Genomic DNA, 23,762 nt, shown 5'->3' on the forward strand with positions numbered 1-23,762 from the left:
AACAAACACAAAATAGATCTATTCTAGTCTCCCTTAATTTTCAAATTCAGCAAAAACATATCACACACATACACATGCGCACACACATATACATATATAATTTATTTATTCATTGGATTTATATGCCCCTCTCCGAGGACTCGGGATGGCTTACAACATATAAAACAATATAAATATCTTAAATCCAATTCATTAACTAATGAATCTAAAATCCCAATAACATTAAAACTCACTCATTCCCATTCAAACAATAAACATACATTACATTCGTTGGCCAGAGGGTTAGAGTCTAGTGGCCTCAAGCCTGGCAGCAAAGGTGAGTTTTCAAACTCTTGCAGAAGGTGAGGAGGGTGGGGGCAGTATGAATCTCTGGGGGGAGCTGATTCCAGAGGGCCGGGGCCCCAACCGAGAAGGCTCTTCCCCTGGGCCTTGCCAAGTGACATTGTCTAGTTGATGGAACCTGGAGAAGCCATGATGGAGCCATGTGTGTATGTATGTATGTATGTATGTATGTATGTATGTATGTATGTATGCATGCATTGCACATAATACATTGATTATATAGTTGCGGCCACCATTTTGTTGTTTTAATTTCACCTGCAGATATTTTTGGTTATCTGATCTTGCATCAACTTTACAGAAAATCCTCAGTTAGTTGCTTAATGTTGTTTTCTTTTCTTTGTTCTCTTTGAGCATGAGCTATAATCTGTTTTGGATTAAATCATGAAATCCAGCTGCGGTGTTACTGTATGCCACCATGCCTTTTCCCCCTCCTTTTTCTGAGAGACCAGATGAAAGAAACAGTATATTCAGCCTGCCTGTTTCCTACTGTGCCTCTGTCAATCACTGTCAAAAGAAAGAGTACTCTGGGATGTGCCTTAATTACCCTGATCAAAGAGCAGAGGGGGAAGGAAAGCCTTGATTACTTTTTCTAGGAGCTTCCTCTAGTCCTTCTGTTGCTGAGGAGATATAGAGGTGCTACAGGATTAGCTAAAAAAATTGGACAGCACTAACTTGCAGACTTTGTTTACATTCATGAACAACTTAACCTATTTTTTTTGTGATTTCGTACTTTTATTAGTATCTCAATTTTAACTGATTTTGAATATGATTTTATTAGGAATCTTGACTACACTGGTAAAAATGAATATAAACTAACCTTAGAGAAAGAGAATAAAAAGATAAAGAATATAATAAAGATAACAAAGATATAAAGAAGTGACATCCAGTCTTTATCACAACAAATATAAGCAAATTTAGTAACTCTTCACCTCCTGAAAGGTTGTAAATTGTCAGCCCTCCCAGGTAAACTAGACAGGAAATGTTGTTGGATGAAGTATATTGTAAAGCTACATTAATCTTACAAGTCTGAAAGTACAAACTTTTTTCCACTACTATTTATTGCTTGATCCTTTGGAATGGGTCACTTCTAAGATTTTTTCTCTGACTATTGGAGGCTCCTGCCTCTCTTGTCTGACTGTTTCCTAGGCAGCATCTCTTCCACTTGTTCCCCTAGGTCAGGAGTAGGCAAAGTTGGCTCTTCTGAGGCATGTGGACGTCAACTCCCAGAATTCCTGAGCTAGCATGATTGGTTCAGGAATTCTGGGAGTTGAAGTCCATAAGTCATAGAAGAGCCAACTTTGCCTACCCTTGCCCTAGGTCATTTACTCATCACATTACACAAATAGATATCCCTTCATCATATTTGCTATCCTTTATCTATAAGCAAATCCATAAATTATCAACTTTTCAATCCTGGTATCAGCAAAAAAAGTCCATAAAGGTTTACCAGAACATTACAAAAAGAAGTATTTTAATTTTGATCAAATAAACCAACTTGATATTCTTTCCTTTTTACTTCAATCACTTTTTATTTTTTTCTTATTTAAAATAACAGGAAAAAATTAAAAGAAAAGACAAAAGACAAAGATACATACATTTTGGGGGGGGAAACATAACAAGTGCTTAATAATAACTGAAAAAAAATAGGAGTACAATATATTGTTACAACAATGAACTTTACAATTTCATGTTTATTTAATTTTTATAGCCATCCATCTCAGACAATGATTCCGGGTGACTTACAGTTTCAAAATGATAAAAACTATTAAGCAACAAAAATATTTAAAACAATAAAAACATCCAAATTAAGTAAATAGTAGACAATCTAGATACAAATCTTATTTTCTATTCACAGTTCATTTCAAATTAAATTTTTAAGTTTATAGTTTATAATAAAAGTTTCCTTTTGTTCAGAGTTGAAGATAAACTCACTCAGTGACTTTTTCAAATTTGTCTCTTTTAAAAAAAAATATTTCACAAACTTGCATTCAAATTTGTCTCTAATAGCTTTAACAAACAGTTTGCAAAAGTGATTAGAAAATGAACCTTGCAAGTTTAGTGTCCTTTAAAAGCTCAGCCTCCAAATATGTTGGAGTGAATTTGTACAACATTCTAAACATCAAAAACTAAACAAGGTTAAAACTAACTTTGCTTGTGCAAATCCAGGACTTTATATAGGTCTTTGATGTGTTTATGCAAGTTTTGCAAATGTAGCTACTATGGCAGAACTCCTGTAAGACTTTCTGTCCTAATAAAATCATACTTGAATATAATATATACTGTCATGATTAAATATAACTTAAACATATGACAAGAGAAGTCAGCCTAAAATATAACAAATGGAATAATGAGCCCAGAAGGGCCATCACTTGCCTGTTCTTCAAGCATTTATCACAGACCAAAATCATGTATATCAGTAACAGCAAGCAATAAAGAAATTTGTTTAAAATGTTTATAAAAGTTAGCCCACTCTTGACAGTTCCTTGCATGACAATCAAGCAATGACCTGCATGCATTTCTGACTTTACAATTCCAATCACACTATACATGTTATATCATCTATCATTCAGACATACACAAAGATTAACAGGTCTTATTGATAAGATGCAACCACAACCACAATATGACCTTATTGTGACCTTAATAAACTAAGCTTTTTCACATAATATGATAGTCTTAGCACTGTACTTATTTTACCTGTAACACAACTCAGGATTTAAATTCAACCTTACTACTACTTCATAGTAGAAATTTCTTTTAAAGAACAAACGCTCTATGAATTCATGTATGGAAACAAGAACCACTTGCCTTCAGCTTACTATTTCTTTTCTGCATTTTGTGTAAATTGTTTATGCAAATGTATGTTGTGTAGACTTCCAAAATGGCTTGAATTAACGGTGCCAACATTTCCAGAGATGAGCAAAATCAGACTAGCAGGCAGAATTGAAATTGGCAATGTTATGTAACAGATATGGAGAGGGTGGGTGGGACTGAAAATAAATAAAACCAGAAAATACACTTTAAAAGGTTTTAAATTAGAACATTAGAAGGTTTTAAATTAGAACATCTGATCCTGGTGTAAACCTGTTTCCTTCTGCAATATTTTCTTACACAATTTATAGTAAAACCAGTCCCTTCTTTCCCCCAGTTTTCTTTCTTTCAGGAACTGTATTAAATGAATAGAATTGAGATTCTGCTATAAAAGAGCTCAGAGAAGGGCAACAAAAATTGTTAAGTGCCTGGAAGTGGAAATATACAATGATTGCAGGAGCTGGGTATACCTAGTTGAGTGAAAAGAAAATCCAGGGGTTACATGATAGAAGTCTTCCAATACTTGAAGAGATGCCTCAAGAAAGTGGGGACCAACTTATTTATCAAAGCACCTATAGGCAGGACAATAAACAATGGGTGGAAACTAACCAAGGAGAGAAGCAACCTAGAATTAAGGAGAAAATTCCTGCCAGTGAGAACAATTAACCAGTGGAACAAATTGCCTTGGGAAATTGTGGTTGCCCCGTCACTGGAGGCTTTTAGGAAGACTGGATTATCACTTATCAGAAATAATATAGGTCTCCTGCAAGGGTTGGGCTAGATGACCTCCAAGATACCTTTCAATCCTGTTACTATTACTGCTGTTTTGTTAGTAACACAAGAAGTCCACAAACTGATGCAAACTGTAGTGCAATGGTGAGCAACCTGTAATTCACCAATGTTCTTGAACTTGCCGAGTAGCTTCAGCCAACCAATCACAAAGGATCCTGGATGTTGTAGTTAAGCCATAAATGATGGACCACACGTTGTTCACTCCTGCAATAAACTCTTGTCTCTGTTGGTTATATTAGCTTTTCAAGGATAATTTTCCTTTCTCCCCCAAAATTAATGAGTAGTGGGACTGCTGAATAATTGAGATAGGACACTGCATCCAAAGGGGTACAAATGGTTTTTCTGAGTCAGAGATAAACCAAATAATAAAATGTTCAGAATACACCATCTGAATCAACTAAAGAAAGCACAGATAGAAAGTGCATTGGTTTTGTCTACTGTTAACTATTGTATTTTGCTTAAAAATTATTTTTTTCTAAATAATTTAAAATGGAATAATCAGCTATGGGCTTTGATAGAAAGAATAATTTTTCCAGCTGGCTTAACTGACCATAGGCAACTAGAAAATTACATTGTCTCTTTTTCTAAAATAAGCCTTCTCCTGTTTTGCTTTTATCCCATTTTAGGCTCCTCTGTTTTATATACAGAGCATCAAAGATCTCTCTCTTTCTCTCTCTGTCAGAAGTCCCACTATGTGGCTTTTCAGGAAATTAAAGTTGTGTTCCATTGCACAAACAGCTCAGTATGAGCAGCTGCATTTGATAATTGTTACTCCAAATGCATTGGCTATCTGGAGAACAAGACTGAGATTTAGTTGGAACGCTGGATTAAGGCTTTTCTGATTGAGATGATCAAATATATAGATACGATTCAAAGACATCCTATGCATTTCTGCTAGGGGAATAGATTTTATCCTTGTCAATTGGAAATGGAAATGAGATAGTTTATCTCTGTAATCATATGCTTGCATTTTCCTCCTTCACTTGTAACTGTATAGTTTGCCTATACAGGTTTGCAATTTTTTAAAAAATTATTATTATTATTATTATTATTATTAATATTATTATTATTATTATTATGTCAGTACAACACAGCAAACGAGATCACTATGCTGGATTTCGTATTTCATCACCAGTCGGGCGCTTCCCAAGCACCTAGGACTGCGTGATGTAGCGGCGAATTATGTTTGCCAATCCCAGTAAAGTGGCCTTTTGCAATTGACAGATGGAGATTTTGTCAATTCCGATGGTTTTCAAATGTCCGCTGAGATCCTTTGGTACTGCGCCCAGCGTGTCAAGTGCCACTTGGTGGTATAGTGGTAAGCATAGCTGCCTTCCAAGCAGTTGACCCGGGTTCGTTTCCCGGCCAACGCACCACCCCACTGATGGGTACGCCTTGTCATGGTAGTGGGGCTTGTGTGCTTCAATGAAGCTGAAAGCTGTGCCGGTGGTAGTGTAAACTACTGGTAGGTCTACCCTTGCCGGAGTGGTCAAAGCAGAGGAGCCAGACTAAACGTACCTAACCCATTTAAACTAATGGAGAGACAAAACAAAAAGAAGTCCATACTGGCTCGGTCGTCGCCCAGGATAAAAAGGACCACGGTGGCTGCTGTGGAACCTGGGCAGCCATCGACAAATGAGCTACAGGAACAAAACAAACAAAGCTTACAAATCAAAAAGCGGCAGAAATTCTCTATGTCAGAGAATCGCACAATCATGAAGTGTTATTACAACTCGGAGCCTAAAAAACGTGGATATCAAAGACGGATGTACCTATTATTATTATTATTATTATTATTATTATTATTATTATTATTTATTAGATTTGTATGCCGCCCTTCTCTGAAGACTCGGGGCGGCATACAAATATATTTCTGTGAGAGAGATGGAGAGCCAGCTTGATGTATTGTTCAAGACACCAAGTTAAAAATCAAAGAACTATGAGTTCTGGTCCCATTTTAGACACAAAACCAGCTGGGAAACTTTGGGCCATTTATAATCTCTCAGCCCTAGGAAGAAGGAGGCAAGGACAAACCACTTCTGAAAATCTTGCCAAGGAAACTAAAATTGTCCATACGCCAGTTAGTCAAGCTTGTCTTGAAAGAGACTTACTTTCATGGGGCATGCGGACAGTCCTAACATGTCAGTTCATTATATTCATTATATTCTATATTGGCTTCAAATATCCATGATTTCCAAGATGAGGAAAGTTGCAATAATTACTGCGAAAAATGGCATTATGAGGTTTTGATAGCTTACAGTTGAAAGAAAAAGCACAGAATGGCCTGCTACCGCACGAATCCCATGAGTCCCGTCGACTAAACAATGTCGTTTGGCAGGCCCCAGGGGAAGAGCTTTCTCTGTGGTGGCCCCGGCCCTCTGGAACCAACTCCCCCTGGAGATTAGAACTGCCCCCACCCTCCCTGTCTTTCTTAAACTACTCAAGACTCACTTATACCGCCAGGCATGGGGGAGTTGAGACACCTTTCCCCCAGGCTTTTTTTATACTTTGTTTTATGTTTGGTATGAATGTGCTGTTTGGTTTTATAAATAATGATAGAGTTTTATATGTTTTAATATTAGATTTGTTCCACTGCTATATTGTTTTTATTACTGTTGTGAGCTGTCCCGAGTCTTCAGAGAGGGGCGGCATACAAATCTAATAGATAGATAGATAGATAGATAGATAGATAGATAGATAGATAGATAGATAGATAGATAGATAGATAGATAGATAGATAGCTGGATAGATAGGCCAGTGATGGCAAACCTGATGCATGCCACAGGTGGCATGCGTAGCCATATCTGAGGGCATGCGAGGCTTTGCCCTATGTCAGTTCCAGTATGCATGCGTGCACTGGCCAGCTGATTTTTACCCATCCTTTCAGCCATTTCCACTCTCCCCAGGCTTCAGGAAAGCCTCCTAAACACCGGGGATGGCAAAAAAACAGCCAAATGGGCTAACTGAGAGTTCAGAAACTTCCGCTTGGCCTGTTAGGCCATTTTTCACTGCCCCCAGGGTTCAGAAAAACCTCCTAAAGTCTGGGGATGGTGAAAAATGGCCCAATGGGCCAACCGGAAGTTTGTTTCTGAAATTCTGGTCGGCCCGTTCAGCTGTTTTTTGTTCTCCCCAGGTTTTAGGAACCTTTCCCGAGGGGAGAGTGAAAAGCAGCTCAACAGACCTACCGGAAGTCCAGAGGGTTCAGTGAGGCCTGTGCATATGTGGGGGGGGCAACGTGGGGGTTGTGCGGATGTGTGTGGGGAAGGGCCTTGCACTGCGGATGTGGGTACCCACGCACGCGCACACCCTTTTGGCACCTGAGGCAAAAAAGGTTCACCATCACTGGCATAGGCAATCCTATGCTGTCTTTAGACTTCAGCTGCCACTAGCCCCAGCTGATCTAAGTAATGGTGAGGATTGTAAGTGTTGCTGTCCAAAAATATCTGGAAGTCACCTCGTGTTGATTATTTTTAGCATAGAGATTACACTGTAGTTTTTTTCCCTCACAGTGCGTGATGGATGAACTCATTGTACTCAATGTTTCAGAAATTGTTGGTATAAACTTACTGCACCAAAACTCTTTGTGAAGCAATTTCAGCCTTGTTTGATGCCCAAAACCTTTTAATGGTTTTGGACACCACTTATGACAGTGTTATAACTGTTTATTCACATTGCCTTTTCTCTACTACTGCTCTGCCTTCCCTGATAGACTTAATTTAAGTTATGTCAAAGGAACTTAAACAATGCTATGTGCAGTAAGACCAAAACCAACGTACTTGGGCCAGATTAATAGTTCTTTTCTATTTCTGTTCCCCAATAATAGCATTAGGGAGTAATAATAATAATAATAATAATAATAATAATAATAATAATAATAACAACAACAACAATATTATTATTATTATTATTATTATTATTATTATTATTATTATTATTATTATTATGTCAATACAACACAGCAAACGAGATCACTATGCTGGATTTTGTATTTCATCACCAGTCAGATGCTTCCCAAGCACCTAGGACTGCGTGATGTAGTGGCGAATTATGTTTGCCGATCCCAGTAAAGCGGCCTTTTGCAATTGACAGATGGAGATTTTGTCAATTCCGATGGTTTTCAAATGTCCACTGAGATCCTTTGGCACTGCACCCAGCGTGCCAAGTACCACTGGGATCACTTTCACTGGCTTATGCCAGAGTCGTTGCGGCTCTATTTTTAGATAATTTCACTAATATCTCTAGCTGCTTCTCCTCAATTCTGCTGTCTCCTGGGATTGCGATGTCGATGATCCATGCTTTCTTTTTCTCCACAATCAGGATGTCTGGTGTGTTATGTTTCAGAATTCGGTCAGTCTGAAAATATTATTATTGTTATTATTATTGTTGTTGTTGTTGTTGTTGTTATTATTATTATTATTATTATCATTTAGATTTGTATGCTGCCCTTCTCTGAAAACTCGGGACGGCTGTAATCCATGTAGTATAATCAATTGGAATCATCAGCATTTCTTTGTTTAGATTTCTTTTTATCCCACTTTTTTTAAAAAAATAAGTAACTCAAGGTGCTGAACATATACTAATACTCCTTCCTTCTATTTTCCACTCAACAGCCCTCTAAAGGGGGTTGGACTGAGAGAGAGTGACAGGCCCAAGATCATCCATTTATCCCAAAGCTTTAGTATAAACCCATCTTCAGTATGTTTCCTAGGAAACTCTAAATCACTCCAGAATTGCCAATTCAGCTTCAGATATTATCGATATTGATCAGTATGGTATTGGCAGGAGGGGCAGCATATGACCCATCATATTGTTATCTGGAAACTAAGCACGGTCAGGTCTGCTCAGCGGTCGGCAGGGAGACCCCCTATGAAATCCCATGCCTCTAAACTAGACTAGGGAGTCAAAAATATATTCTGGGAAGAATGGCAAAAAACCTATGGATTGCTGCTAGAAACTTTGCCGATGTGTTCATTTAAGGAACTGGTGCTAGGCTCCTACATGTCAATCTGCAAAAAAAAAGCCCAAATGAGAAAAGATTTGAGAATAGCTATATGCAGTATATACTGTATATAGCAATGATGGCGAACCTATGCCCAGCGTTATGACATGTGGGAGACAGTGCCAGGATCGGGGCCATACCTGACATAATATTCCAAATTGCAGAGAGAAGAATTGTAATTAATGTAATGACTTTAACAATGTAAAACTACTTAGTCAGGATGAATCTACACATTGTAATGTAATCTGATTAACAACTGCAGTGATTCCTTTAACAACGGTGGCAAGAAAAGTTGTAAAATGGGGCAAAATTCACTTAACAACTGTTTCACTTATAAGGAACAGAAATTTGGGGCTCAATTGTTGTCCTAGGTCAGGACTATTTGTATATGCGGTTGCTTTACAGATCACACATGCTTTGATGCAGAATTTTCCCACCTTCTCCACTGATTCTAGACCCTTGTTTCTTAATAAGAAATGTATACAGTGTTTTTCGGTCCTCAGAGTCTTATCTAATGCCTGCTAATCATAGATCTCTATAATATAAACAGTGCAATAACACTTGAGCCACTAATTCAATCTCACATGGACTATTAAACTTCTTTCTTCTCTTCAACGGAATTTGCTGAAGCCAATATTCAATATTTGCTTTTCTGTTAAGAAATCTGGTTAACAGCTTATCACAAGGGCTGCACACTTTCCTTTGTTCTTGGTGATGGAATGTCCCCATATCCTAGGATTTTTAACCTTAACCCAATGGTGGGTTTCTACTGGTTCGTGTGAAGCTGTAGCGGCGGTGGCGGGAGGCTCTGCCCACCTGCCCAGACATCATCATGGATGTTCTGTGCATGCGCAGAAGCATCGTTTGTGCTCTCCCATTCCTGAACCAGTAGCCAAAGTAAGTGATACCCACCACTGCCTTCATCCCTTCAATGTGGAAAATCCAAGAAAAAAAACAAGGAATGTCCAGTTGCATTTTAGAAAAAGCAGGTTTGGGGCAATTTCAAGCACTTGTGTGAGAGGGACTTCTCCTTGCAGGGAGGGACCACAGCACATTTTGCACTTAGATCCAAAACAGCGGCAAAATTAGTTCCAATGGAGGAGAATATTTGTAGCTCAGCTTTGAAATGAGGGGTCCTTGGTGCTCTTTGAACTTGCTTGTTTTCTTACAGACGTTTCATTACCCTAGGTAGTAACATCATCAGTGCTAATCAGTGCTGATGATGTTTCTTGGTTAGGATAATGAAATGTCTACAAGAAAACAAACAAGCTCATAGAGCACCAAGGTCCCCACAACAAAATCAGTTGTTTGGGGAAAGGAAAACCCCAAAAAGAGCATAAGGAGACAGGAATTCCTATTCTCATTTAGGTCTTTATGACTTGTGCAAAATGCTGTGGTTAGCAGAGGTTTTAAACATGTTTGATCCCACTTTGACTTTTGCAACTGAATTCTTGGTTGGGTTTGGAAAAGATCTGAGAAGGATAGTTGAGGAAACGTTTGTTCAGCTCTGCAACATTGCACTGAATGGTTGAAATTTGGTTCGCTTTTCCCTTCTACCGGTCCTAGCAGAATAACTGCATTAAAAAGCAAAGTGCACGTTCTCAAAGAAGGGGCAAGGGAGAATAAATATTTCATGACATTTTCCATATGAGAGGAGAGCAAAAAAGTGAAATGTGCCGGCTGTCACTCGGGAAGTGCTAAAGTGCACATTTGTATGTAAGCATAATATAAACAGCGACATAATTAGCGAGAAAAGGACAACCCATGACTACTGCGGGGGTTTAGTCATTTCAGCTCTTCCAAATCGTAATCAGACTTTTATACCACAATTATTGTGGTTGAAGACCGGCTAATCTGCTCAATTTTGCATCCAGAGGAAGATTTTTTCTGTATTGCGATCGAGAGCATATTTAGAAGCATGTTCTTTTCGGCTGGACTTGATTCTGACTAGGTGTCCTGAGCATTGCAAACTTATCTATGCTCCACTTCTCTAGGATTGATCCCATTGCCATACAACAGTGCGGGACTGACTGACTCAAAGCCTCCCATTGAGTTCTATGGAACTTGATCAGGGCATCTGCAGGAGCCATCAACAGCATAAAAGTAGGGGAACCACTTAACATCCATAGAAACATAGAAACATAGAAGACCGACAGCAGAAAAAGACCTCATGGTCCATCTAGTCTGCCCTTATACTATTTCCTGTATTTTATCTTACAATGGATATATGTTTATCCCAGGCATGTTTAAATTCAGTTACTGTGGATTTACCAACCACGTCTGCTGGAAGTTTGTTCCAAGGATCTACTACTCTTTCAGTAAAATAATATTTTCTCACGTTGCTTTTGATCTTTCCCCCAACTAACTTCAGATTGTATCCCCTTGTTCTTGTGTTCACTTTCCTATGAAAAACATGGATGTAAAAAGGGGAAGAGCTTCAGGTACCTGGTGGTGCCACTTTGGTGTTGCTTTAGATCAGGGGTGTGAAACTCGTGCTGACACATTGTTGCACTGTGATGTATCACAACTTTTTTTGCCTTCACTAAACCGGGGGGTGGGGGTGGGGGGTGGAGTAGCCAGCATATGACACATCTGGCCTGTGAGTTGACACCCCTGTTTTAGATGCTCCCTCCCCCAAATCTGGGTCTCCCCAGTCCTAGTCCAACACCTTAACCACTATATTGATTGTGTTACTGAATATACAGTAGTTTATTGGAAAGCATTTCTATCTAAATGAGTGAGACTATGTTTGCTTTGCCTTCCTCTCCAGCCTTTCAGCCTTTATAGCTCCTCGTTGTTGTGGAATTGGCAACATTCACCCATTTTCATTATTGTGTCTTTCCATTTAATCATGATATAGAATATCTCAAATGGCTTCGTGTAGGAACAGGATGAGATCACTCTTCTTTGTGGTTCAATAGTTTTGACAGTAGAGGGAAGTGGGGCTGAATGAAACCAATTTAAAATAGAACAAATCCATTCATAATTTTCAAAAAACAACTCCCAGAATACATTTGCTTTTCATGCTACTTTTGCTTTCAATTGCTTATTCAAAAGGACCTATAAATTTGGCACAGTTCTAACTCTTGCTATATTTAGTTATACTTTCTACAAGCTGACCCTTATCGCTTTTGAAACCACATTAATAAGTAGATTACTAGGAGTCAAAAATATCAGTGTACAGTACAGTAGTTGCTTTCCCAACCAAATGCCCTCCAGATGTGTTGGGAGTTCATAAACCTGTCATTGGTATCCAGATTCACCAGGCTTACGTTTGTGGCAAGCTGATATATATATAGCAATGCTTTATGATCTTTATGAATTGTAATGCAAACTATCTGCTTTGCAAGTCTTTGATTTATGTACAGATTAAAATACCATTTTTCGGAGTTCTGCAAATCAAAAAGTAGAGCAGCATGCATTTGGCGCCCATAATTTAACCATGAATTACATTTTAAAGTAAATAAGTGCATTTTAAATAAATAAACCTAGACTGGTGTATTCTGTGATAAAAAAGAAACTGTTCTAAAATTGTGCATTTCAATATACGTGTCATTTTTATACCGATTGTTTTAAAAAACTGCAGAGCCAGGACCTAGAATGATCACAGGCAAAGCCTAATACCGACAGACAACAGATTATTTCCTTTCCTTTGTAGGGATGTGATTAAAAAGTTGATCAGTGGCTGCTTTTCAGAGACATAGTATCTAATTTACTAGGATTGGCAGGAAAATAGCAGTTCTTTGCAGTGGTTCTTTTCTTTGGGTATTGCGATGCGGTTCCTGGGGCTGTTGGACAACACATGGCTTTCAACGTGAGCTTGGGGTGGAGGAAATCTCATTGATTCTCAATTTTTATGTACGCTAGAAAGCAACACAGCCATTATGTTGCCTTGTGTGTAAAGGGAAGGGTGGAAATTACAGAAGGGATAGCTTATTTATTTGAGGTCCTTATTCATAGAAGCCTCCTCTCAGGAGTGGGAAATAAGCTCAAGAAAGAAGACCTTTTAGTTAGAATAAGGATCCAGAAGCAGCTTGTGGGAGTTGGGGTATCTACAGCTAGTCCTCGACTTATAACCGTTTGTTTAGCGACTGTTCAAAGTTACAACGGCGAGGAAAAAAAGACACATGGTCGGTTTTTATTCTTATAATATGAGCATTGCAGCATCCCCGCAGTCGCTTGATCAAAATTTTGCCGTTTGGCAACTGGCATGCATTTATAATAGTTGCACTGTCCTGTCCTGTAGCGTGATCCCCATTTGTAATCTTCCCAGAAGGGGGAAAGACAGATTCACTTAATGACCCCATGATTGCAATGATTTTCTCAAAGGTGGGGAAAGGGCCATTAAAAACAGGGCAAAACTCATTTAACACCTGTTTTGCTTAGCCATGTAAATTTTGGGCTGAATTGTGATTGTAAGTCAAGGACCACCGGCATTCTCACGGGTATTTGGGACCAGCCTTCTTTCCTCCTTTGCAGTACCAGAAATTATTTATTTATTTATTTATTTATTTATTTATTTATTTATTTATTTATTTATTTATTTATTTATTTATTTATTTATTTATTTGTCAAACAAAAATGAGAAGAAGTATAAGAGAATAAAAATACAATGACAGGGACAATGGGCATGTTAGTGCATTTATGCACGCTCTGTCAGCGCCCCAAATAGCATCTGAGAAATAAACCAGATTCCAGTCCAATTCTCTCATCAAAGGTTCGATTATTTAACAGAGCCATGTTGGTCATGCCATTGTCAATCCTGATACTAACTTACTTCCAGTACACTATCCAGGTTAAGGTTCATCCCCCATCCCCACACCCACAAGTTCATCATGAGGATCAGTCCGAGTGCAGGGATTTCATGGACCTCCTCCTTACATCCGTTGATGCAGAACAAAAGATGACCTTGGACTCTAAGAAAGGAATTTGTTGTGACTAGTAACTTTCCCTCTCGTGCAACTACCCCTCTCAGTTCCCATACTACTATTCTACTCTAATTGCACATGATGGCTTTGGCCTGACATTCTCCCTCTACTGACCACTTAAGTATGAAGTAAGGTCCATGGAAATCAGTTTGTGGTAGCTGAGAGAACCGAATAAGGCAGGGCAGTGATGGCGGACCTTTTGGGCTTGGGTGCCAAAGAAATGTGCATGCATGCGATAGCATGTGCACACCTGCCCACAGCCATAATAGAATAGAATAGAATAGAATAGAATAGAATTTTTATTGGCCAAGTGTGATTGGACACACAAGGAATTTGTCTTGGTGCATATGCTCTCAACGTACATAAAATAAAATATACATTTGTCAAGAATCATGTGGTACAACACTTAATGATTGTCATAGGGGTCAAATAAGCAATGAAGAAGCAATATTAATAAAAAATCTTAGAGTATACGCAACAAGTTACAGTCATACAGTCAACATGGGAGGAAATGGGTGATAGGAATTATGAGAAAAACTAGTAGAATAGAAGTGCAGATGCAATGCCCTCCCCCCATGCAGGGACACAATCCCCCTGCTGCAACCGCACATGCGTAAAACCGCCCTATGCATGCACACATGCCATATTGAAGCCTCTGGACTTCCGGTTGGCCCATTGGGCCGTTTTTCCCCATCTTCAGGGTTCAGGATGTTTTCCTTCCCCCCCTCCCAATATTTTTATTAATTTTTTAAAGATATAAACACACACACAACATAAAACAGGTACTGTACTTTATGATTAGTGCCCACCACCAGACAGGCATTCACACCCCACCACCAAATCGGGGGTCTTTCTTGTATACCATTTTAACTCAAGAGCAAGGTATCCGTTTACATATTATAAAGTGATTCCAATTTATTCCTTGTAGCTTGGTCTCGGATTCTACTCGCCATATATCGTCTTACCTTGTCCCATCATCCCATCAGTCGCAAATCAGTTTCATTAACCGAATTCATCATTTTATCCATAATCTCAAACTGAATATGGTCACCATGTACCGGTACCAATTTTGCATTGTCCATTTTGTCGCATCCTTCCAACCCAAGACTATTACTGCCGGAGCGCTTTCTATCGCTGCTTGTTTTATTTCTCTAAATTCTCCCATCACATTGCTTTTAACTAATATTGCCATTTCCTTAGTAATTATCCATCATATATTTAACATCCTATTAATATCCTCTTGCACTTTCCCCCATAAATTCTGCACTCCCGGGCATTCCGAAAACATATGCATGAAAAGAAGCCCAAAACCCAGCTAGGACAATCCTTTGCGTGTCCTGAGATATGGCTCCGCGTGCCATAGGTTCGCCATCAGTGAGATAGGGCATTCCAGACTTTGACAGTTGTTTGCTGGATAGCAAATTATTTGTCTCCAAATCAGTGTTTCCCAACCTTGGCAACTTGAAGATATCTGGACTTCAACTCCCAGAATTCCCCAGCCAGCATTCGCTGGCTGGGGAATTCTGAGAATTGAAGTCCAAATATCTTCAAGTTGCCAAGCTTGGGAAACACTGCTCTAAATGACCTATTTCTGACTAATTCTGTATCATTTGAGACTGAAGCAATGTTTACTCCCTTTGGCTGGCCGATTCGCCCTACAGAAGGAGGAGCAGGTGGCTCCTATCAGTGTAAGGAGGCATCCAGGAGCCAAAGCAGCTTTTCTTGCACTGAAAAACAAGCTTCAGCTGTGTTCAGTGTGCGATGGAACAGGCCCTGCTCACTCAGTGCCCTCTCAGTGCTTGCAAGCACACACAGCATATCGCAGCCTGTGCTGTATTCAGCATGTGCGTGTTGGATGTATCAGGGCAAATGCTTCCCAAGCAGGGGTGACTTCCACTTACCTTCGCCACCAGTTCTCATCGTGATGTTTCACGCCTGCACACTTCCTCTGCTCGTGCGTGAGTGCGCATCCCTTTGTGCAATTTTGCTCCTGCACATGCTCAGTAGCAGGATTCAGCCAAAACACACCTGAGGAGTGATCAGCTGTGTTTTGGGCGAAGAAATAAAGATCGGTATTAACCTGGGGCTGGAAGGACCGTTTAAAACAGCAGAAGAGGAGAAGCCATCCAGACAGGGAAGAATTCGCTGAAAATTTCAAAAAAAAAAAGTGGTACTTACGGACCAGCACCGACTGTGACATCACCAGCGAGTCACTACCAGTTCGGGCGATCCTTTCTGAAAAGTGAGGAGCCCACCCCTATTCCCAATTTATTAGACAATTGTACTACCATTTGAATCGGTTGACTCAGCATGCTTGTTTGCCTTTATCTTTCATTGCCTTTATCTTTCATTGCCTTTATCTTTCATTTCTGACTTGCATTGTGAAGCCAAAGAAGGAAAAATTAAATGCGTACAGGGAGTCCCCAACTTTCAACTGTTAATTTAGTGAATGGGGTTTTTTTTGCAATTCCAAAAAAAAGGGGGCTTATGACTATTTTTCACACTTAACGCCCCTTGCAGCATTCCTATGCCTATGCCATCAAACTTTTAGAGGTTTGTCAACTGGCTCAAATTTATGATGGTTGCAGTTATCCTGGAGATCACGCGATCCCCTTTTGCGACCTTCTGACCAGCCAAATCAATGGGAAAGCCACATGCACTTAAGCATTATATTACTCATGTAACAACTGCAGTGATTCACTTAACAGTAGTGTTAAGGAGTGTCCAGATTTATCTCCGAGTGGTCAAAGATACATGTACACAGAGGAAATGTGGGGATTTAGCAGATATCCAGCTGGTAGCCCAGATGTATGAGTAATAATTCTGTAATACAATACAAATACATTAAGTACAGTGTTCCCTCGATTTTCGCAGGTTCAAACTTCGCGAATAGCCTATACCATGGTTTTTCAAAAAATATTAATAAAAAAATACTTCACGGTTTTTTTCCTATACCTCGGTTTTTCCCAGCCGATGATGTCATACGTCATCGGCAAACTAATAATTTTTGCAAATAAATAACAAAAAATAATTATTATTGTTAATAAATAATTATGTTTATAAATATCAGGATCACTAAGTGTTTTATTCAATGGTGAGTACCAGTAATAATGGTGAGTAAATGGTTGTTAAGGGAATGGGAAATGGTAATTTAGGGGTTTAAAGTGTTAAGGGAAGGCTTGTGATACTGTCCCTAGGCAAAAATGGTGTATTTACTTCCGCATCTCTACTTCGTGGAAATTCAACTTTCGCGGGTGGTCTCGGAACGCATCCCCCGCGAAAATCGAGGGAACACTGTATATAAAATATTATTTACTTTGGCAAATATCTTAGTCAAGAACAGCCCTAGTTACATACAGTTTAATCAGTTAATATATCTCAATACATATATAATACTATAAGCTTACTTGTCCAGCTTACAAATACATAAGCCATCATTTGGACACACATTTCGTACTACAGCATAAAGATAAAACAGAAATAGCCAAAAGTAACCGAGAGAGTGAATTACGCTTCTGGCTCCCTCTTATGGCAAGCTGTAACACTAGCTCTTAAAGCAATAGTGTTTTAATACATGTAAGCATACACTGTTGGTTTATTCTATATACAGTATAGCCAAATCCAACTAGTCATGTACATAGTACTAACAAGTGGTCAGAAAGATTGCAAAATGGGACAAAACTCACTTAACAACTTGTCTCGCTTAGCAGTGGGAATTTGGGACTCAGTTATGGCTATATGTGGAGGACTATCTGTAGTTCTCAACAATTATGCATCCCTGTTCTGTAAACTGCTCAATTTTTTTTTCCTTTGAGTAGAATGAATTCCAAATGCAGTGAACTTAACTTACTGAGTTAGATTCACTGACGTGGAGCATGTATAGAGTAAGCCTTTAGATGCTGGCTTAAAAGAAGACCTGTTTCTCGGATGAAAATATCTACAGATTTATAGCAGTGGTATAAAAACAATGCACTGAGCATTGTAGCTCAGCTTCCTCCAAGGACACATTTTTTCAGTAGCAGATGAGCAAATGTGTTATCATTGTTCCGTGCTTATCTCATCTTGCACCAGTAACGAAATGAGGGAAAGAAAGTCTGTATTGTTCACTGTGAATGTAACTGGTGCCAAGATGAGGTCTCTGGCTCCTTAAAAGCTAGAGGGGGGGGGGAGAAAATTGTAAATCAGGACCAGATGGGCTGCTGTATTGGGCTGAGTTGTCTCAGGCTTCTGGGAACCTTTGTTGTTGTTGTTGTTGTTTTAATAGAAATCCATCAACCAGAGACAAGTGTAAAAGTGTGACTTGGGAATGGAGACAATCACATCCTACACACAGCTTCCATCAGCTTCTGCATTCAAGATTACAGATGTTCTACATGTCCCAGTTTCTGACACCAAATGCTAAAATGGTTCCTGGCAGTGAATTGACGTGATGAGCAGCACGTGGTCATCTGTGGCAGAGTCCTTTAAAAAACAAACAAACCACAATTCAATCTCTGATCTAACCTGGAGTCAGAAAGCTTTGATGATCTGCTGCAAATTGCTTAGAAATTTTCCAATAGAGCTGGATCTACCTCCTGGCTATCTAATTCTAGATGTTCAGAAACAACTGCCATCCATCATGTTCTGGGTTTAAAACTTGTTGCTCCTCAGGAGGTAAGTAAACAAACATCTTACTTGTCACTCAGATGTAGCTTGCCTTAACTTATTCTTAATCACACATCTGCCCATTTCTGTGTTTTTTGATGAAGATTCTTGTTTCCTTTTTCTGACTAAAAGGCTTTCCTAATATTGAACTGTATCTTGATATTGATGTCTTCACAGATATGAAGACTTCCCCACAGTTTTTTTGCCTACTTTTAAAATACTTATAGGGTAAGGCTTAAGCTAATTGGTAGAGGCCTAATGATACCCCAGCACTTTCCAGAAACAGCTATTAATTAAATATTGTTATGAGATCATTAAGGTTAATGTTATTAGTAACCATTTTGTTCACACAAATGCAGTATGTAAAGTGCAGTCAATTTTAATTTTTAAAAATTTAGATGTAAGTTTAAATTAAAATATTAGAAAGGGGAGGAACAGTTTAGTAGGTAATCTAGCTTTGCAAAGTACTCACTTATAGAGAAGCTGATGTAGCATTTTATTCTATTTTATTCCTGTATATATGCATACATGTATGTTTGGCAAATATACCATGTTTGGCAAAGTACCATGTTTTCTCCAGTGATTTATTCGCTTTATTTACTTGTAAGTCTGTCCTATCTGATTTCTGCATTAGCTTGCAAGGTTTGATATTATGAATATGAATCTTTTTTTGCTATACATCTTTTTTGTATGTACCTGTTTATAATGATCAGATTCTTATCTGCACATCTTTTCCTCATTTATATTTTATTTTTATGAAATTTTAAGCCAGGATTTTCATCGCAAAATTCAGAGAAAAATTAACAATGTAAAAGACAGTTGGCAACCCCGAAGTCTCAAAGATGGCCTCTGCTACGTATTCCGAGCAACATATTCTCTAAGAAGAGAACAGAATGGAAAATAAATGTGAACAGAATAAAAATCTTATTTTTTTGCTTCTATTATGGAGGAGTTTGGGTACATAGATAAATCAGTCCGTGTTTCAAATCCAGTTCTGCTCAGTGTTCATTGAAGTTAAGAGGCAGAGTCATAGTAAGTTTTAAGAGTCACTGAAATATGAGAAAAGTAGACTATGACCAATTTAAGACCTATTCATTTCAGTATGACTCTAAGTGTACTCATTTATGCTGGACCAAGGCCAAAATTTGTTTTAGCACAACAGCTGCTCTAGTCCACAACGAACCCAAGATAGATGACTTATCCTATATCAGATGCCGAATATGGGGCTTCTCCATTAACCTGGAAGCAGCCATTGCTGACTAGTAGTAAGTCAAGTTTCCTTCAAGGAGAGATTTATTCCTGGTGACTTCACATACAATATTGCCTTCTTTGCGAATTATTCAATTTCTCAGTGAAGCCTACACCCCTGGAGTTTCTAGGTGGTCTCCACCAGAGTATCAACCAATCCCAACCATTTATTTTTTTTGCAATCCCAGACAAGGGATTCAAATGCTTGCTGAAACAGGGCCTATAGCAGTGATGGCGAACCTATGGCACGGGTGCCACTGGTGGCACGCAGAGCCATATCTGCTGGCATGCGAGCGTTTGCCGTAGCTCAGCTGCAACATACATGTGTGTGTTGGCCAGCTGATTTTTGGCTTGCATAGAGGCTCTTAGTGGTGAGGTGTTTCTGGCTTCCGGAGAGCTTCCGGGGGTGGGAGGGCATTTTTACCCTCCCCCAGCTCCAGGGAAGCCTTTGGAGTCTGGGGAGGGCGAAACACGAGCCTACTGGCCCCACCAGAAGTTGGGAAACAATCTGTTTCCACCCTCCAGAGGGCCTCCGGGGGGGGGGGGGTGTTTGCCCTTTTGATTATGGGTGTGGGCACTTACGCATACATGATAGTGTGCACACATGGTCTTTCTCGGCACCCGAGGGAAAAAAGGTTCACCATCACTGGCCTATAGCATGCAACTCCAGGGCTATTCAAGCTAAAACGTGTTTAGCCAGTTTGATTTAGTGGTTATGTTACTAGGCTAAAAGCCTCCTGAACACTGGGGATGGCGAGAAATGGCCCAACGGGTCGACTGGAAGTCTGGAGGTTTCAGTGAAGCCTGTGCGGATTCATGGGATGGCAGTCTGGGGGGTTATGCGCATGTGCGGGAGGCAATTCAGGGGTTCTGCATATGTGTAGGGGAGGGCACTGCATTACGGGTATGGGCATGCACTCTATCGTGCTCTCACACACTCTTTTGGCACCTGAGCCAAAAAAGATTCGCCATCACTGATATAATCAGTGGTAGGTTGCTACCTCTTTGGACTAGTTCACATGAGCTGGTAGTAGAACTTTGGCTTCATTTGCTGAACTGGTAGTGGTGGCCGGCTAGCCATGCCCCTAAACTGGTTACCATGTCACCACTGCTTGAAAGCGACTGGAAACGAACCCTCTGCGCATGCACAAAGGCTTCTGTGCATGCGCAGAGGGTCAGTACACAGGTGTAGCACACGCGAAGCATGTACGAGTCTATGGAGAGGGGCAGCATACAAATCCAATAAATAATAATAACTTCCGATGCAACACATGCGCTTCCAAACTGGTAGAGAAGGTAAGAGAAACCCACCAATGAGTATAACACATTCTGTACATGGATAAGTGAGTTTTTTGCATAATAACTTCTTTGGGCATCAGAGCTTCATAATTCTTTGGGCATCAGAATCATTCCAGGTAGTCCTCGATTTACAACCATAATGGTGTGCCCATCACGGTCATAAGTTGTGACAGTTGTAAATTGGATCACCTATGTGACAGACCTGATTTTATAACCTCCTTTGAAGCAGTAGTTAAGCGATCTCCATGGTCATAAATTGACCACCATGATTGTTAATCGAATACCACAGTCATGAAGCAAACCCATGATTTGCTGTGGGCCAGTTTTGCTGAAGTAAATGTTTGCAACTTTGTAACTGAGTCATAGGTACCCCCAGGGAGATCCGTTGTAAATTCAAACGGTTGCTAAGCGGCTGGTTTTAAGTCAAGGATTACCTGTAGAAATTTGTATCTGTTTTGTTCATTTTGGGGAAACTCCGTTGAATTATGCAATTCATTGTAAAGCATCAAAATAATAAATGTATAAGTGGAACATCTGGTAAAACCCAATTGACAAGACCAACCTGATGTGATCTCGTCAGATCCACCGTTCTCTAGTTCACTGAAAGATGGACAGATGTATTTTTGGGGAATTATCAGGGAAACACCCAAAATGATCTTTTACAGACCAGTGATTTTATTGGAACGATGTGACATTTCATGGCTGCTCCTCTTTAATACTTAGTCAGAGTGGATTTTCAAGACTTTTAGAGCTTATATGCAATTTAAATTGATTTTACTATTTTGAGTCAAAGCTATTATTATATGTTTCAATTATAGATAGGTTCAGTTAATAATAATAGATTTTATTAAAGGCAGAAATAAATTTGAGACTTCTGTTTAATTTTCTTGCTTTTGGCTACTGCAAACATATATTCATATTTTCATCTGCCCACTTTCTTAAACATACATCGCTCTCCCCTGACTATTAACAATCCCTTCTATATCTTTATGCAAAGGGGGGGGGCACCATGATTTTTAGGTTTTGTTAACTATTCTATCCTGTTTGGAACTCAATTTCATTAATTCTAGATGCAGCATTAAATAAAACAGCACATTATTGTTTTATGATTCCCTGGATGTTGGTCTTTTCTTCTACATAATTCTCTATGGGGCATTAAAAGCAATTTGATGCTTAATGGATTCTGGACAAGCAAGGAAGTGGGCATATAAGTAGTGGTTGTGGGTGTAACCCAAAGAATGCCTTTACAGTGGCACCTACTTGTTGTGGTTAGCTCTGGCCCAGCTCTTGCGCCAAGGACTGTGGATGTGGGGGAGACATCCACATGCTGCAGGCCTGTTCTGCCCCCCCCCCCGGTGGAATCTGCTGATGAAGGCTCCTCTGACCAAGAAGACATGAGTGACAGGGAGGAGGAGAGTGTCGCAGACAGCTCAGAAGGAGATCAATTATCTAGCTCCTCCTTGGATTCAGAACAAGAGTTAATGATACAGCCACGCATGCGGAGAGCGATGCATAGGCAACAACAACTGAGAGATTATTATCAAAGAAAATGAGGCCACCTGTGGTTGGGTGGGGCTGTGGTAATTAGTGAGGCTGCTATAAATAGCAGCCTGTGGGTTTGGCCATTGTGGAGGATTATCTGATCGTTGTGTTTCGTGCCTGCTTTACTGACTTTGACCTTTTGTGTGCTGATTTTTCCCCACTTTGAAACTAAACCAGAGCAAAGTGTGTTTCACTTTGTGAAAGAAGAAGGACTGTGAATTGCCTCACAGCTGCAAGCTAAGTATCACAGAACTGATAAGGGACTTGTACAAATTACCAGTTTGTTTGGGGATGAGTGCTCTTTGCTATACCAAAAGAGGGCTTAGGTTAAGCGAATTTTCATTATAAAGAACATTGTTTTGAATTTTCAAACGTGTGTGTGTCTGAAATTTGTACCTGTGAATTTTTGGGAGGAGTCTACCAGAGAGCCCGACAGAAAACTACTGTAGTGGCTCATTGCTGGTGGGGTGAGCTAAACATATGTCCAATGCTCTGATGTATCTCCCCTGCCCCCAATTGTTGCCCACATAACATTTTTAAAAATACCTTCCATTAAATAAGTTAAATCAAATTCTATGAAATATCTCTGTTTTCATATTGTACAATATAATTTGGGTATCCCTAACGCACCATAAAGCTACTGAAGAATTTTGCTTGTACAGAATTCTTCAAGCAAATGCCTGTAATAACTGTATGGCCTTACGGATTTTCCTTGAATATGGAATCTGCTGTACAAATAAATACTCACTCTAATGGTAAATTGGGGGCTTTGCGACCCTAAGCGGGTCCTATTCATAAGACTGGATGTGTTCTCATACTCTCCAGTATGCCATGCTTAAGAGAAATTACATATCAATATTAATATGTTTTTAAATTAATTTTTTGAACAAGAATGACTGTGTTGGATTAGGTCATGTGCCTCTCCAGTCTTCCTTCTTGGGAACTCCACATAGGTAGTACTCCATGTACGCTCCCCTCTCAAGTGCCCATTTGACTTTTAGTGTGAGTGTGTGTGTTTGTGGTGAAATCTCTCCTTCATGCCTGTTAGCCATTTTTACCCTTGTCCCCCCAGATTTATCCAACCACCTATTCAAGATCTTCTCATGCTAGTTTTGCTCACAGAGCCATTATTTGCTAGTTTGTATTGGTGTGCTTTG

The 23,762-nt window shown here is 39.5% G+C and overlaps 1 protein-coding gene across 6 annotated transcripts in view; it reads left to right on the top strand.

The window, feature by feature from the left end:
* Positions 1–23,762, top strand: part of PAK5 (p21 (RAC1) activated kinase 5) — a 182,275-nt gene that overhangs the window by 42,414 nt on the left and 116,099 nt on the right. For 2 of the 6 annotated variants that reach the window (XM_070732655.1, XM_070732658.1), the window contains exon 3: positions 18,137–18,525. The exons of 2 other annotated variants lie outside the window; for them this stretch is intronic. In XM_070732655.1, coding sequence (XP_070588756.1) covers positions 18,465–18,525 — 61 coding nt within the window. In that variant the 5' untranslated portion in view covers positions 18,137–18,464. Of the gene's footprint in view, positions 1–18,136; positions 18,526–23,762 lie in introns of those variants that run through there. 2 more of the 6 variants (XM_070732659.1, XM_070732657.1) reach the window with 2 other exon arrangements.

The sequence above is a fragment of the Erythrolamprus reginae genome, chromosome 1 (genome assembly GCF_031021105.1).
Source record: "Erythrolamprus reginae isolate rEryReg1 chromosome 1, rEryReg1.hap1, whole genome shotgun sequence".
Classification (NCBI taxonomy): Eukaryota; Metazoa; Chordata; class Lepidosauria; order Squamata; family Dipsadidae; genus Erythrolamprus; species Erythrolamprus reginae.